This window comes from Nannospalax galili, unplaced genomic scaffold, assembly GCF_000622305.1.
Source record: "Nannospalax galili isolate Female #2095 unplaced genomic scaffold, S.galili_v1.0 scaffold886, whole genome shotgun sequence".
In the NCBI taxonomy this organism is placed as follows: domain Eukaryota; kingdom Metazoa; phylum Chordata; class Mammalia; order Rodentia; family Spalacidae; genus Nannospalax; species Nannospalax galili.
In genome coordinates this window covers 1,395,728-1,411,672 of record NW_008355971.1, presented here as the reverse complement: position 1 = coordinate 1,411,672, position 15,945 = coordinate 1,395,728, and the positions used below count along the sequence as shown (strand labels likewise).

The 15,945-nt window shown below is 51.1% G+C and overlaps 2 protein-coding genes across 9 annotated transcripts; one reads left to right on the top strand and one right to left on the bottom strand.

Moving 5' to 3' along the window:
* Positions 1-160: 160 nt before the first annotated feature.
* Positions 161-7,744, top strand: Ggn (gametogenetin). Of its 8 annotated transcripts, none has more exons than XM_029556548.1 (4): positions 161-175; positions 780-844; positions 1,598-3,457; positions 4,114-5,129. In XM_029556548.1, the coding sequence occupies exons 3-4, from the start codon at positions 1,617-1,619 to the stop codon at positions 4,229-4,231; spliced, it is 1,959 nt and encodes a 652-aa protein (XP_029412408.1). In that variant the 5' UTR covers positions 161-175; positions 780-844; positions 1,598-1,616; the 3' UTR covers positions 4,232-5,129. The 8 variants fall into 8 exon arrangements, with proteins under 8 accessions (XP_029412408.1, XP_029412407.1, XP_029412404.1 ...); XM_029556547.1 differs by having other exon boundaries at positions 168-185; positions 783-844; XM_029556544.1 differs by lacking the exon at positions 161-175 and adding an exon at positions 237-332.
* On the bottom strand, positions 4,971-10,741 carry Psmd8 (proteasome 26S subunit, non-ATPase 8). Its single transcript, XM_008853910.1, has 7 exons — positions 10,331-10,741; positions 9,289-9,361; positions 9,070-9,172; positions 7,751-7,916; positions 6,863-6,963; positions 5,901-6,012; positions 4,971-5,190 (listed from the first exon to the last, which is right to left on the bottom strand). The coding sequence occupies exons 1-7, from the start codon at positions 10,700-10,702 to the stop codon at positions 5,053-5,055; spliced, it is 1,065 nt and encodes a 354-aa protein (XP_008852132.1). The 5' UTR covers positions 10,703-10,741; the 3' UTR covers positions 4,971-5,052.
* Between the last annotated feature and the right edge of the window lie 5,204 nt (positions 10,742-15,945).

Sequence of the window (15,945 nt, the reverse complement as noted above, 5' to 3'; positions counted from 1 at the left end):
GCGTACTTGCCCGCTGGGTCCTAGAGCCCGGCACTGGCTCCACTGATCGCCCCCTCTAGACCCCATTTTTTCAGGATTCAGAGGGGGATCCCCCACTTTTGATCTGAGCTGTTGGTCTCTGATGATGTGAAGAGGGAACAGGGATAGGACCTGGTCTCCGGGTTCTAAAGAGAAGGTGGTCCAAGGTTTGGGCTCCAAATGGGAGGGGCTGGGTGCCCGGCAGGGTTCGAAAAGGGGTGGGGCGAGAAGGAAGCGTTTGCGAGGGAGCGGGGTCTGAGAGCCTGAGTAAGGAGGAGGTTTGGATATTGGAGGAACCGATAGGATGCATTACGGTAAGTACAGGTGGCTGGGACTTCGGAGGACAGACAGGGTCTTGGAAAGAGATGCTGCCAGGACCCAAGCCGGAGGAGCTGAGAGATACATTTCTTTAGAGGCAAGGCAGAGGAGACACTCAAAGGGAGGAGCTACATAGCTGGGTTCGCAATGGGCGGGGATGAGGGAGGGGCTTAATGGAGAGGGCGGAGCATTGTCAACGGGCGTGGCCTCAGAGACAGTTCGAAAGGGGTGGGGCTTAGGTCGAAGTACTCCGGACGGGAGAAGAGCACCCGGAGTAGATTCCAAGGGGAGATGCCAGGTTCGCCAGGCCGCGCTCAAGCTAACTCAAAGAAGGGTGGGGCCTCGAGCTCTGGGCGGGGCCAGGATCTCGGGGGTCGCCCTCGCTGTCTCGCCCACTTGCCTTCACCCGCGCCCCCGTTCTTTTCGGTTATTTTCTGCTACAGCAGTTCCCCGCCCTGCCCTGGGCCCACGGGGCCGCGGTCTGAACTTTGGTCGGCTGGAGGAATTGGTGAGTGGGGTCTTCTGAGAGGAGGAGCCCGGGCGGAGCTTGAAGAAAGGGGTGGAGCCTAAGTGCTGAGACCCGTGTTAGAAGCCGAGCGGGAAAAGTTTAGGCTTGAGGATTTGCTGCTGCCTGAGAAGAGGGAGGGACCAAATGATCGACAAAGAGAGAGGTTGGATGATCGGAGGGTTAGGACTGAGGGTCTAATGGACCAGCTTGACCACCACAGTACCTGTTCTTTGTTGGGGAGGGGCGGGCCTGACCTGGGTGGAGAAGGGAATGGATGAGGACAGATTCCCTATTGGCTGTGGGACCAGAGGATGGGGCGGGGCCTAAGGTTCAGGGTCCGGGTTAGAGTGTAGGGAAAGAAGCCTGAATTCCTTGTTAGCTACTAGGGCACAACCATCATTATCGGTGTGACTTGACACTAATAGAAAAGCTGGAAAGAACTGACCCTTAAAACCTGGAGATCCTGGGCGTGGCCGAAGTGTTGGGCATGTAATCTAAACAGCCTTGGGGGTCACGGTTGGTTAGGACATTAAGAAGTTGGATTCTAAAAAATAAGAACCGCAGCTTGAAGGAGCCATGGGAAAGTGGGCGTCACCTTGAAGACTCGGAACAGGCGACTTGAGACAAGGGCTTAGAAGATATTGGGCGGCGGGGACAGACCAATGCAGCTAATACGTCCAGAAAAGCCTGAGACGTGGGGTCCCTGCAGTACCTGCCGACTGACTGGTGCAAGTTTTATTTTTTTAACTACAGTCCTCGACCTCCGTCGAAAATGGGGAACGTGCAGTCGGAGTCGTCCGCGGGCGGGGGCTCCCGAAAAGAGCAGGCCTCAGACCGCGCCTCCAACTCCCGCAGGATGTCTCTGGTGGAGCCTGAGGTGACCCCCTCCTCCCCAGCCGTGCGCTTGGCTCGAGGGCTGGGCGTCTGGTCTCCTGGCAGTTCCGGGCCCCCGGGACTCCTGATACCTCCGGAGTCCCAGGCCTCATCCTCGCCCCTGCCCCTGACCTTAGAACTGCCCTCGCCAGGGACACCACCCCTTCCAGAGGAGGCGGCTGCGGCTTCGGTCTCCACACCACCCCCGCCTCCCGTGGGGACCCTGCTGCCCGCGCCGTCTAAGTGGCGAAAACCCACGGGCACCGCGGTACCTCGGATCCGCGGCCTGTTGGAAGCGAGCCATCACGGTCAGGGGGACCCTCCGAGCCTCCACCCGCTGCCACCGCTGCCCAGGCAACTGCCCGAAAAAGATCCAGTCCCGAGGGCCCCAGCTCCACTTCCGACGCCCCTGGAGCCACGGAAGCCGCTGCCTCCACCACCTCCTGACCCGAAGCCCCCGAGCCGCAGAATCACTCTGGCTGCATCCACCACAAGCCGGGTAGAAAGCCAGGTCAGACACAGCAGCGAGGGTCCGGCAGCAGGGGGAGCCCGCGCAGAAGCACCTCCCCAAGCCGGAGGAGGCGAAATGGCCCGGTCTGCTACTTCTGAGTCCGGCCTGAGCCTGCTGTGTAAAGTCACCTTCGAGTCGGGGCCCCACGTATCCCCAGCGGCAGCCTCGGGGTCCTTAGGGGCCAAAGCCACGCTTGGGGGCAGTGGAAGTGGAGGACTGTTCGCTGCCTCGGGTGGTTTCTCTTATGCTGAGGTCCTGAAGCAGGGACCCCAACCTCCTGGAGCCACTCGTCCCCTGGGAGAGGTCCCTTGTACGGCACAGGAAACCGAGGGCGGTGATGGAGATGGTGAAGGGTGTTCTGGTCCCCCTTCGGCGCCTGCGCCCCACGCCAGGCCTCTACCGCCCCCCTACACCACCTTCCCAGGCTCAAAGCCCAAATTCGACTGGGTGAGCCCTCCCGATGGCACCGAACGCCACTTCCGTTTTAACGGGGCTGCTGGGGGAATTGGGGCGCCCCGACGGCGTGCGGCCGGGCTCTCTGGGCCCTGTGGATCCCCTCCACCCAGGTCTGGGCCAATGCATCCAGCTCCTGGGCCCCAAAAGCCTGCACCTGCCTTGCTGGCGCCACCTATGTTCATCTTTCCGGCGCCCACCAATGGTGAGCCTGTGCGTCCGCAACAGCCGATACCTCCGTTGCCACCGCCACCAGCTACGCCACCGCCAGCACCGCCGCCCACATCCCAGCCGCCAGCGGTACCCCAGACGCTGCTGCTGGTGGCCCGCCCGCCTACCCCAGGCCGTGGCCAAGTGCAGTCAGCCTTGGCTCCCGCCCCTCCCCCTACTCTGCCCCCGACTTTGGCTGCAGAGCCGGCCCCCTCACCAGCCCCAGCCGCATCCCCAGCTCCAGCAACCACCACCGCTGAGCAGTCCGTGCCTGCGCCTCAGCCCATCAAGACTCGTACACGCAGGAACAAGGGTCAGCGCGCAGCCCGGGGTGTGACCCGTGAAGACAGGACTCCGGGAGATGGTCCACAAGTACCGACTACAACTACCGTGCCTAACAGCGACAGTGGAGGAGGTGGAGCCAGCAGACCCTCTACCACACGGGCAGCCAACAAGGGCTCAGTGTGCCACTGGCCACCTTTCGAGGTGCTTAATTCTTGTCCCTGCAAGTGCTACTGCCATCATCAGCCAGACCATCGTCGCCTGCCACGCAACGTGTCTGCCTGGTAGGGAGCAGAGGGCATCTGTACCCAATTTCCCTTGACAACTTGACCCTTGACTTTCCTATCTACTTCTCCACCTAGCTGAGCTCTAGTCATTCAAGGCTCCAGGAGCCTTGACCCCATACTGGCCCTTAGCCCAGCTTCTTGCTCTCTTGTAGCCATGAGGAAAGAAAGCTGGTTCCTGCCTTCAACAGGTTCCTCAGGGCACCAAGAACCATGTTCTTCACACATAGGGGATAGAAGACTATCTTTATGAACTCAGGGGTGGGGTAGAGGGCCCCAACTTTCCTGGACTAGGAATCCCCAGCCTTTGGAAATGCTTCCTTCCCACTCTGGGACCCAAGGCTTTGGCCACTAGAGGGCAGAGGCCTGGGTCTTGGGGGTGCAAAAGCTATACTCCCCAGCCCCCAAGCCTCCACTCCCTATACCAAGCTTCAGGATAGGGTTGCCAGATCTAACCCTGGTTTCCTATGGCTTCCCACTCTGCCCTGGAGCCCTATCACCAACCATCACCCTCTTTCCTATTCTGTGTAGACATCCCCATACCCTAAACTGCCCTTGGGCTCTTCGGACAGCTTTCTGGGTTGTCGTTATGCCTGTAGGATAAAGAAGCCCCAGAAAGGATACATAGCAGAGCCTGTCGAATTCTTCCTTCCCAGGCTGAGAACACCTACCAACCACCTGAGCGAGCCACCCTGGGTTGCCACCATCAAGTTGGCTGGCTCCTTAGTAGCTGGACTGGAACACTACGACTTGCAGGCCACTCATTCCAACTGAGTGCAGTCTGCCCAATGCCCTCTGCCTCACCTCCCTTGCCAATAAAGTACCCAGTCTACACAGCTTGCCTAGCTGCCTATCACCACTGGGGGCTGAGGAGCACAGCTGGGAAGGCCAGGCCCCATCAAAACAAATCCTACACACTGCAGGCCCCAAGGTCAGAGACCATATTGAAGAAGTACAATCCTTCATGGTTTACAGTAAGGACAATGACTGGACTTTCTTGAAAACCCCAAACCCCAAGGATGGCTCAGCCAGGCTTAAACTTGGCCCATTAGGCAGCTTCCCAAGAATTTTAAAGCAGGAAACAGACTAGTGGGCCACAAGGGTCCAAGTCAGAGTTGGCTTAGGAAGGAGACTAGAGCATGCCAGTGTCTGGCTGGGCCCATACCTTTTGTCCCAGAGGGATCACACTGGAAGCTCACAAAGTCAATTATATGTGTCACTTTAAAGTTATTTAATTCATTGCCAACATTTTTTAAAAACTGAGACACACTCTTCAATGAAATCTGGTGCCCTGGCCCAGAGCCACAATGTGTCCACAGATGGCTAGAAGAGCCCTCTACCTGGGCTTGTGTTCTCCCATGGACCACTGGGCATCTATGCTTGAAACCCAGAGTGACAGCCACTGGATAACACCGAGGAGGGTGGTTGTCTGAAACTCCCCCAGGGCCCCAAACTCCCAAATTCTCCAGGGATAACTGTCTCCTTCCATCCCACTGGGGAAGACTAGGGCCCATAAGAAGTTATAATCCATCTTTATTGGAGGCCAGCCTAAACTGGGTTTGTTGGATAGCCAAGCCTGCCCACCCCGCCAAGGCTCAGACAATCATCTCCAGCTGCCGGGCATACTCGATGACCTGTTTGGCCAGCTCAGTGGAAGGGATGGTGGTGTCTTCTGGCTTCTGCTGCTGGCTGGCAAAGCTGTAGTAGTTGTTGGGGCCTAGGACCCAACCTCGCTGTAGGGAGAAATCAGAAATGGGTGTGTGACCAAAAGGCTACCCCCCCAACCCCATGAAGCCATTTCCCATATGCCATGGCTGCTCCTTTCTTCACTGATCACTGCCACCCAAACATCTCAAGGCAAGAAAATCTGCTCTGTGCTTCAGTTTCTCCATGTTCAAGATGGGTACCCTAATAATGCTCCTGTCTGGGTCTACTGCAAGGACTCAATCAAAAAACTTCTGGAGCAATGAAAATAGTATTTGGCCCAGAGTAAGTAACTATAGCTGTCGCCATTACTCAGTCAATTTCACCCCTCTGATCATCTGCTCTTGACTCTCCTCCTGCCTCCAGGGAAACCAGGGTCACCATGCACCATGAGTCAGCATCTCCTGGGGCACCGCAACCACTCAAATGCTCTATACCAAATAACTCTTATGGGACAAACTGCTTCTAAGGAATTCTGCCACGGGTAAAATCCAACATGCAGAGCATCGCACCCCGCCCCCCCAAAGCCATGCGTCAAACTCTAGCTCCCTTCTCTGGAAAGGCAAACAGGCTCCAAGAGGCTGAGCAACTTGCCTGAGGTCCTGAGGTCTCACAGCTGGATTTGATCCTAGGCAGCGTTACTCCCCTAATGTCCCTCCTGACAACCCACTACGCACTAGCACTGTTGTGACAGGGCACATCCCTCCCTTCTGACCCCCTTGTCCCACACCCCAGCCACCTTCTTGGCATATTCTGTCATCTTTTTGGGTGTGTTGAAGAAGAGGATCCGGGTGGCCTCTGCAAAAAGGATTTTCTCGTAGGCCTTCTCAATGCATCCTGCGATCTCATCCCTGTGAGGAGATGATGTAGTTCTCACTACTAAGCAGATAACCCCCAGACCCTGCCCTCTGCTCAGCACTGATGGCTGAATACATTTCTGCCCTAGTTTACTGGCAGAGGCTTAGAGAACTAACTTAACCAGAGTCACAAAGCAGGCAAGGGCCAGAGGGGACCCACAGCCCAGTCTCTGTAACTATTAAGACTGTGGAATCAACTACAGGCCCATCTGAATCCCACCTCTAGACACAAGGATTTCAAGCTGAGACAGGATTGCTGTGAATTCCAGGCCAGCCTGGGCTACAGGAAGCACTGTCTCAAAAAACCAAGCCAAAACAAAAAAGGAGATGGATTTCAGGTTATGTGAAACCTGCCTTGAAATTCACATAGAATCTCTTTACAACCTTGACAAGAGCATTGCACCCTACTTCAGAGATCTGGAGGAGGGTCTTAGATCATGAAGAGTCATCATGAGGAACTAGGGATGTAGCTCAATTGGTGGAGTGCTTGTCCAGCATACATGGAACACTGGGTTCAATCCCCAGCACCACATAAAACCAGGTGCAGTGGTACATACCTGTAATCCTAGCACTTGAAAGGTAGAGGCAGGGGGAACAAGAGTTCAGAGCCAGCCTCAGATACCTAGTGAGTTCATGGCCAACCTCAGCTACATGTTGAAAAACCCTTCCTCAATAGCACACTGCAGCTCAGCAGTAGAGTGCTTGTTTGGCTTGCACAAGGTCCTGGTTCAAGACCCAGAACCATCAGAACAAAACACAAAGGCAAAAAAACACAAAAAAATCAAGTACAAAAGGAGCAAGGCATCAAAATCATAGGGGCAGGGCAGGGCCTGGGGAAAAGCACCTGATAGTATCCAGCAGGATGTCGATGAAGAAGGTATAGCTCTCAGCAGGGATGTTCCCCTTGGCCAGGAACACCTTGTTGTAGCTGCCTTCCATCAGGTACTGCCAAGGCCGAGGACAGAGAAGGTGAAGAGGAGCACAGGGGTCTCCCTCCCCTTACTGCCCCCAATCCCTGCTCAGCCAGAAACCCCTTTGCTACACAGCCCATTCATTCCCAGTAGACTAGGTTCCTCCTCTTCCAGGAAGCCCTCCCTTGTTTACACAAACACCTTCTCAGCTTACTGTGGGCTGGCATCTAACCACCTCTTCTCCAGTTACAGGGGGAGATGAAGCTTTATCAACCCCAGCTCCTACTCATATTGGCCTAAACTGCTGCCATACTTGCAGCTGTCATCCCTCCTCACAGTTAAACCATCCAGATGCCTCAGCACCAGGTACAACTTCCTAACCTGCTCCTCTTGTTCCAGAGATCCTGTCTTCTTTGCTGACCCTCAGATATTAGGCAGGTCTCAGCCTAGGACACAGACTGCCTTTCCTTAGATATCCACATGGCCCTCTTTTGGGTCCTCTCTGGGCCCCTCCCAGCCCCCAGGTCCCCACCGCATTTCACACCTCACACACCACACAAGTCACTCATTCTTTTGGTCTGTCAGCCTCTTCCCCTCACTGTCTCAAAATCAGAGATCTTTATCTTTTTACTTCATTGCAGTATGAAAACCTACTCCAGTGCCTGGCACACAGCAACAGCTTGCTATTTCCTGGCTGAACAAGTGGAAGAGTTGGTGGGTTGAGACTGGCTGAATGCTGATCACTCTTCCAGAAATCCTCCCCAAGTTCTGACCTGGGACCAGCCACCTCAGCGGTCCTCCCGTCCCCTGCCCAGCCTCACTTGCTCAAGGGACACAGGGTGCTTGATATAAACATTGGTCTGGATGTCCTTGGCAGGCAGCCGCTCTAATTCTGTGTGGAACTCAGCCACGCGGTTCTGGGAGAGCAGGAAGAGGAGGTTGAGGCCCAGGAGCTGATGCATATAGGCGGACTCGGGGAGCTGTTCCCTACGGACCAGGGAGGGGAGAGATCAAGGTCAGTAGGTCTTGGGACCTACCAAGTGCCTCATCCAGTCTCCAAAAGCCTGACAACTGGTTCTAGGAATTCAGACAAGTAAGGCCCAGAGAGGCAAAACAAGTCACAAGTCATATGGACCAAGGAAGTGATCTCACTTCAGGGTGACTCAGCCTGTTTCTCCAACTGGTAAACAGCTGTCACTACAGTATCCACTTCATAGAGATAGGTTTAGTGAATGAGTGTTAAGTGAATTAAATGGCCTAAGCAAGGTAAAGTCATAAGAATCCAGGGGCTTAAGATGTAGCTCAGTAGGAAGACTATTTGCCTAGCATGCACAAAGCCCTGTATTAACAAGACTCTGTAGTACACACCTGTAATTCCAACATGTAGAAGGTAGAGGCAGGAGGATCAGAAGTTCAAGGTCATCCTTAGCTACATATTGAGTTCTTAGCCAATTTGGGGTACCCAGTCTCAAAAAGAAAATCCTATTGGGCCAATTATAGTGGCACACACCTATAATCTCACACTCTGGGAGGTAGAGAAGGGAGGACCATTCATCTGAGGCCAGTCTGAACTATATAGCAGGACTCTTCTTTCAAAAACAAAATTCACCAAAAAACAAAAACAACACATACACACACACACACACACACAAAACCAGCAGAGGGAGGCACCATCTGTAATTCCGAGGCTCAACCAGAAGTCCATCCTGGGCTACATACTGAGTTCAAGACCAGCCAGGACTACAAAAGACCCCCATCTTGAACAAAACAAAATAAAATAAAATAAACCAAAAATAAAATAAATAAAAACCAAAACAAAGCAAGATCCTATTGGTTGCTAAGGATTTGTGAGTCAGAGGGGACAAGGGTAGAGCCAGGGCAGGTGAAGGGTGGTGATAGCAGCGACCCTGGGAAAAGGGAATGTAGTTTCAGAATAGATAAGGGAGACAGATTAGAGACTTACATAAAATGGACCATATAACCCCATCTCAGGACCTCCAAGCCAACCCTCTGCCCCTACCACCTCTGTTGACAGAGCTAAGTGAGCAGTGGTTCCCAGGTGAAGGAAGTCAACCTGAACCAGAAATAAATGAATCGAGTAACCATCCCCACTCCAGTTCAGGGCAGGGCCCAGACTCACTTATAATCAAAGTAGTAGCATTTGAGTTGAGCCATGTAGCGCTCGAAGGAGGGGATGTCCTTGCATAGGATGCTCCACTGGGCCCCGATCTCCAGTATGTCACCTGTAACAGGGTGGGCTCTCAGGTGGTGACTTGACTCCCTCCTGGGATCACCACTGCCACCATTCCTACCACAACCTCCAGCCCATCACCCTCCACCAACCCCCAGTGACACTCACGGGCCAGGATGAGCTGCTGCTTGGTCAGTTTGGTCCCTGTGGTGGGCAGGAAATTGAGCTCCAGCAGAACCAGCTGAGGGAAGGAAGATGAGACTTCAAACACAAGTTACTTTCTTCTAGACTTCAATGTTCCTACTTTGGAAATAGCGATAACCAGCATCCCTAACTCATAAAACTTAGAGAATTAAAGGGATCAGTCTCAAGGAAGCACTCAGTGAGTGCTCATTTAGGATTACCTCATCTTACAATTATTAATAGCCCCACTGGGAAACAGGAGACACTCAGTACCTGACCCAAAGAAATCACGAGGCAGGGAAACACAGCCACTCTCAGAGTCCTTTCTGTTGTTATTTTTGGTTGGTATGATTTTGGATCTTTGTTTGGATCTCACTGTGTAGCTCAGGCTGGCCTCCAACGATATCCTGTTGTATCAGCCTTCCAAGTGCTGGCATTACAGGTGTGGGCCACCATGCCCAGTCAGAATACTGAGTTTTAAGACCTTCCCCACACTCTGCCTGAGCAGGGGTAACTGAGTAGAGGTAATTTACATCAAGTCGTGTGGGGCACGAATCTATCCCCCCAGTTCAGCCCAGACACGATTCCTTGGTGTAAGCTCAGTTGACTTAGTATATTTAGGCTTCCTCCCTAGTAAACACTTGAATGTGTTTACATCCTGAACCCCATGTTCTAGGTTTCTCTTTACTCAGATGCGTCCTTAACCTCAGCGCTCACAATCTAACTTTTCCCTGGTCTTAACCACACATCTTTTTTTTCTACCACCCCCTCGTTCTCCACTTGGTCGTGTTTGGTACCAGTCCCCCAGTATTCTCCTAACGCGGTCGGTTCCGCCACGATCAGTCTTTCCATCACTCCCTCCCCGCCACCCCAGGGGCTGCGTCTGGTCTGCTCCGCTCCAGAGCCCTCCAGGCAGGCCCTTGCTTGCCCAACCTCGCGTTCTCGAATTGCCCGTGGGCCCGGCGAGGTGACCGCGCGCGCGCCGCCTCCCGCAGGCAGCAGGCATCCCGGGCTCGCCGACTCCTACCTTCAGGCGGCCCAGCTCTTCTCCGCATTTGCTAAGGTTCGGGCTCTTCCGGTTCCACTCGTCCTTGAGCTGCTCGTACATGCCCGCCGCGGTCTGCAGGACAGCGCCGGAGGTGGCCGCGGGCCCAGAGCTCGAAACGCAGTGCGCCCCGTTCACCGCCGCCGCAGCCGCCGCAGCCATCTTTCGTGATGCGGCAAACCGCGGGCCTGATTTACGGCCGCGACGTCTACAAATGGCCTCCCGGCGGAAGTGAGGCCGGGAGGTGGAGCCCAAGGCCGGAGGCGGGGCTACGACTGCCGGCCGCTGCCCGCGGCGGTTGGAGCGCCGCCGCTGGCCCGGAGGTGCCTTCCCAGCTCGGCCCCTAATGAACATGTCAGAGCTCCACCTCTGCTGCCACTCAAAATGGAGACCGAAAGTCCGTTTGCTTTAACTGACAATGACAGCCACAAGCCCCCCGCCCACTCCCGTAGTCAATATGGCCGCCCTAGCTTCAGGCTGTGGAACATCTGTCTTCAGGGTAGCGTCTTCGTGCCAAGAGGTGGCGATGTGGAGCCATTTGGAAACTTTCAAGTTTCCAAAGGCAGGCATCGAGAGGGAGGCTGAGTAAACCACCAAAGGACTAGCAGGTGGATTTAAAGTTAGGTCGCTCTAGGTTCTCAGTGCATTATCCCTCCACTTTTTTTTTTTTTTTGGTCTTTTTGAGCCAGGGTTTCCTTGAAGCCCCAGTGGCGTGGGAACTCACTATGTAGACCAGGCTGGCCTTCAACTCAGAGCTATCCGCCTGCCTCTGCCTCCCGAGTGCTGGGATTAAAGGCGTGCGTCACCACGCCCAGCGATCTGGTTTTTTCATTTACACTCTAAGTAAAAGTTCTTTTTCTTTTTTGGGTTTTGTTTTTGTTTCATGATATTTCGAGACAGGATCTCACACTGTATCCCAGCCTGGCCTTGAACCCACTGGGAACTTGAGCCCAATATTCTAGACAGGGACTCATGTATCCCAGGCTGGTCTTGAACGCACTATGTGGTCTAGGATGATCTTGAACTCCTGATCCTCCTGCCTCTACCTCTTAAATGCTGGTTTTACAGATCTGTGCCTCCACACTCACCTTAAAAGTTCTCTTTTTTATTCTTTTTCTTTTTTTTTTTTTCTTTTTGAGACAGGGTCTCCCTGTAGCCCCAGCTGTCCTGGAACTCACTATGTAGACCAGGCTGGCCTTGAACTCACAGATATCCGCCTGCCTCTGCCTCCCGAGTGCTGCTATTAAAGGCGTGCGCCACCATGCCTGGCTTCCCTCCACATTTTTATCCAAGTTTCTGCCAATATGTATAAAATATTTACAAAAATCATACAAGCCTACGGCTTTAAATGTCATATGTGACATTAAAGGAGAGGAGTCCCATATTTTAAAAAAATATATTTGGGGGGAGAAGGAGGGAGGGAGGGTGCTGGAGCATTGATGTCAACTTGTGAAAGTCAGTTCCCCCTTTGCATCATGCAGGTTCTGGGGATCAAAACCAGGTCGTCTGGCTTGGTAATAAGCACCTCAGCTTATTACCTGCCTGAGCCATCTCGCTGGCCCGATTTCCCAATTTTTTTATCCCCATGCCTACTTCCTCCATTAGTACATAAATACCCCCTCCTACCCCACCCCCCAATATTCAGAAAGTAAGCACACACACACACACACAAACACAAACACACACACACACACACAACCTCCGGGGGGGGGTGCAGTTTTTTAAAATGTTTTTTTATATTTTGAGACAGGGCCTTAAGGAAGCCTCAGAGTCATTATGTAGGCCAGGATGGCCTGGAACTCCTGATCCTCCTGCCTCTGCCTCCCAAGGGCTAAGATTACAGGTATGTCCCATCACACCCAGCATGCAGTATGTTTTTCAAGTTCATAGACATTGCAGCATGCAACAGCACTTTGTTCCTTTTAGTGTTGATATTCTATTATGTGTCTTTGAATTTATCAATATATCCATTGGTGAACATCTGGGCTGTTTACCTTTTGACTATTTTGAATAGAAGGGTGCTACTACGACCATGAAAGTACATGTAATTATTTGTGTACTTGTTTTTAGTTATTAGGGTTATATATTGTGTTAGCTTTCCATTACTGTAATAAATCACTGAAATAAATCAACTTAAGAAGAAAAGTTCTAAAAGAAAGCTGGATATAGTGGTGTACACTATAGCCCTAGTATTCAAAGAGGCTGAAGCAGAAGGGTTGCTTCAAGTTCTAGGTCAGTCTGGGCTACCTAGTGAGTTCAAGGTCAGCCTGGGATATATATCAAAATCCTATCTCAAGAGATTGCAGAGTTAACTCTGCAGTTAAGAGATCTTGCTGTTCTTTCAGTGGAAAGGAGTTTAGCTCCCAGCACCTACATCACACATGTCACAACAGCCTGTAACTCCATGTCCAAGGGATCTGATGCCCTCTTCTGACCCCCTTGGGCACCTGCACATGGACACACACACACACACACACACACACACACACACACACATACCTACATAAATAAAAGTAAAATAGATCTTTTAAAAAAATTATTTTGATTTACAGCTGGGCATGGTGGCACATGCTTTAATCTCAACATTCCAGAGGCAAAGGCAGGCGGATCTCTGTGAGTTTCAGGCCCAGTGGGACTACAGGGAGACCCTGGCTCAAAAAAATAAAATAAAAATTATTTTGATTTTGATTTTATGTGTATGAGTATTTTGCCTGCACATATATAAGTGCACCCATGTTGTGCAATGCCCATGGAGGCCAGAAGGGGGCATCAGAGCTTCTAGAACTGGAGTTATAGAGGTTTGTTAGCTGCCATGTGGGTGCTGGGAACCAAGCCCAGGTCTTCTGCAAGAGCAACCAGTGCTCTTAACAGTTGAGCCATCCCTGCAGCCCACAAATAAATCTTTTTTTCTTTGTTTGTTTGCTTTTTCTTTTTTTTTTTTTTTTTTTTTTTTTTTTCTTTTTTTCTTTGAGACAGGGTCTCCCTGTAGCTCCAGCTGACCTGGAACTCTATGTAGACCAGGATGACCTCTATCTCACAAAGATTCACCTACCTGTGCCTCCTTAGTGCTGGGATCAAAGGTGTTTTTAAATATTTTATCTATTTTTATTTTATGTATATGAGTGTATTGCCTGCATGTAGGTAAGTGCACCTATGTCATGCAATGCTGGCAGAGGTCAGAAGAGGCTGTCGGATCCCCTGGGACTGGAGTTACAGAAAGTTGTTAGCTGCCATGTGGGTTCTGGGATTCAAACCCTGGTCTTCTGCAAGAATAACCAGTGTTCTTAACCACTGAGCCATCTCTCTAGCCCCAGCAGCTTCATTTTGACTCACAGTTTTGGAGGTTTCAGTTGGTGATTGGCAGACCTGTTGTTTTATGACCTCTGGTGAAGGTGAGTAGCACATTACTGTGGGACATCTGCTGTGTAACAACACTTTCTTCAATTCATGGCTAGGAAATGAAAAAATGAAAGAGGAAAAGGCTGGGGTCCCACTATCTTCTTTAAGAATCTCTTGCAAGGTTTAATGCCTCCACTAGACACTACTTCTTTTGTTATTTATTTATAGAAAGGGTTTCATTATATAGCCCAGGTTGGCCTGGGACTCTATGTAGCCCAGGTTGCCCTTGAGCTCACAATAATCCTCCACTTCAGCCCTTTAAGTACTAGGACTACAGCCACAACCTGACTTATTAAATTTTTTATAATCTCAATCATGCTAAGCTAAGGAACCAGTTTTTAACACATGGGCCTTTGGGGGACATTCTAAATACAAAGTACAACTTAAAGAAAGATGGCCAGAGCCATCTGGTAAATCTGGTAAATCCTTTGGCCTCATGCCTTCATACAGCCCTGATTCCCTTAATTTCCACAACATTGGGCTGGCGAGATTGCTTAGCTGTAAAAGGCATATGCCACCAAGACTGACAACCTAAGCTTGATCCTTGGGACCTACACAGTGAAAGGAGAGAACTGACTCCTACAAGTTGTCCTCTGACTTCCACATTTTGGCCATGGCACACACCCTCCCTCAAATCAATGTGATAAAAATAAAACACAAGGCCAGGTGTGGTGGAGCACGCCTTTAATCCCAGCATTTGGGAGGCAGAGGCAGGCAGATCTCTGTGAGTTCGAGGCCAGCTTGGTCTACACATTTTAAGAGCCTTTTCCCTGGGTGTACAAAAAAGTGTCAAAATAATAAGTGAATAAATAAATAAATAAATAAAAACTATTTCCCCAGAACACTGAAGGGCCTAGTGGCATGGGTCTGTAATCCCAGCTACTAAGGAAGTTCAAGGTCAACCTTGTCTCAAAAAACAAAACAAAAAGGCCAGGATGATGGCAAAGGTCTGTAATCCTAGCTATTCAGGAGGACAAGGCAAGAGGATCACAGGTTCAAGGTTAGCCTGGGCTACAGAGAGACTTTGAAGCCAGCCTGGGCAGGTTAATAAAAGTAGAGTGCTGGGGACACAGTCCAATGGTAGAGTGCTATTCTAGCATGCACTAGGCCCTACATTCAATCCCTAAAAAAAAAAAAAAAAAGGCAAAGGACTAAGGATGAGCCTCAGTAGTAGAAATTTATTTAAAGTAAAATAAATAAAATAAAATAAATAAAGTGCTAAAAAAAAAAACAAAAGGCTAGGGATGGGCCTCAGTAGTAGAATATTTGCCCACCAGATATTGATTTTGATTACTAGCACTGAAAAAAAAAAAAAAAAAGACATGGTGATCTGTCTGCCCTAATATCCCCCAGGCCTCCACTCACTGAGGGTAGGTGGGTGGTCATGGGAACACTACTCAGTGTCCAAAAAACAGAATAGGATCAGCACATTGCTTTTGTATTTTCATTTTATGTATCTGAGTGTTTTGCCTGCATGTGTGTAAGTACACCCCTGTTGTGCAATGCTCAAGGAGGTCAGAAGAGGGCATTGGATTCCCCTGGAACTGGAATTATAGACAGCTGCCATGTGGATGCTGGAAATTGAACCTGGGTCCCCTGAAGAATAGCCAGTGCTTTTAACTGCTGAGCCATCTCTCCAGCCCCCCTTTTTCCTTTTCTGAAAACCCAATTTCTTTAGAATTGCCCTGCCCCCCACTCAAGCAAAACCTTAGGTTGGGATTAACCACCATCAGGAGCAGGGTGTGATTGACCTAAACCAGTTGGGGCTCCCATCCCTTCCACCATGTGATTGGTACAGTCATGACCTTATGATCCAAATCTTATAATCAGAGAGCCTGAGATGACTTTTGATGGAGTGTGCTGGACCCCAGTTTCTTCTTCCACTGGACAATATGACATGTGGAGGTATAGTCTTTGGTGGTGAAGATGGACCTTGAGGTCAGAGTCCACTCAGAGAGGGGAAGCTACAAAGAAACTGAGCTAGAATTCTGCAGCCACTAAGAGCTTCTGGATCAAACTGTATCTGATGCCTTTGCTAACAAACCTCTGAGGGGGGGCATGGTCAGAAAACCTGTAATTCCAGTGTTATAGAAATCAGGCAGCTGAGAAACCAAGCTCTCAGAGACTTGGAAAACTCACTTTTTTTTTTTATGCCAGGGGCCCAAATGAGCTAATGCTTTGACGTTCTGGGCTCTGAG

Excerpts from the sequence above, each read along its gene's own strand:
- Ggn (XM_029556548.1), top strand. The coding sequence starts at position 1,617 with ATGGGGAACGTGCAGTCGGAGTCGTCCGCGGGCGGGGGCTCCCGAAAA. Across the intron at positions 3,458-4,113 it reads CCACGCAACGTGTCTGCCTG|GCTGAGAACACCTACCAACC; the intron begins GTAGGGAGCAGA and ends CTTCCTTCCCAG.
- Psmd8 (XM_008853910.1), bottom strand. The coding sequence starts at position 10,702 with ATGTTCATTAGGGGCCGAGCTGGGAAGGCACCTCCGGGCCAGCGGCGG. Across the intron at positions 7,917-9,069 it reads TGCTACTACTTTGATTATAA|GGAACAGCTCCCCGAGTCCG; the intron begins GTGAGTCTGGGC and ends CCTGGTCCGTAG. Across the intron at positions 6,013-6,862 it reads ATCCTGCTGGATACTATCAG|GGATGAGATCGCAGGATGCA; the intron begins GTGCTTTTCCCC and ends ATCTCCTCACAG.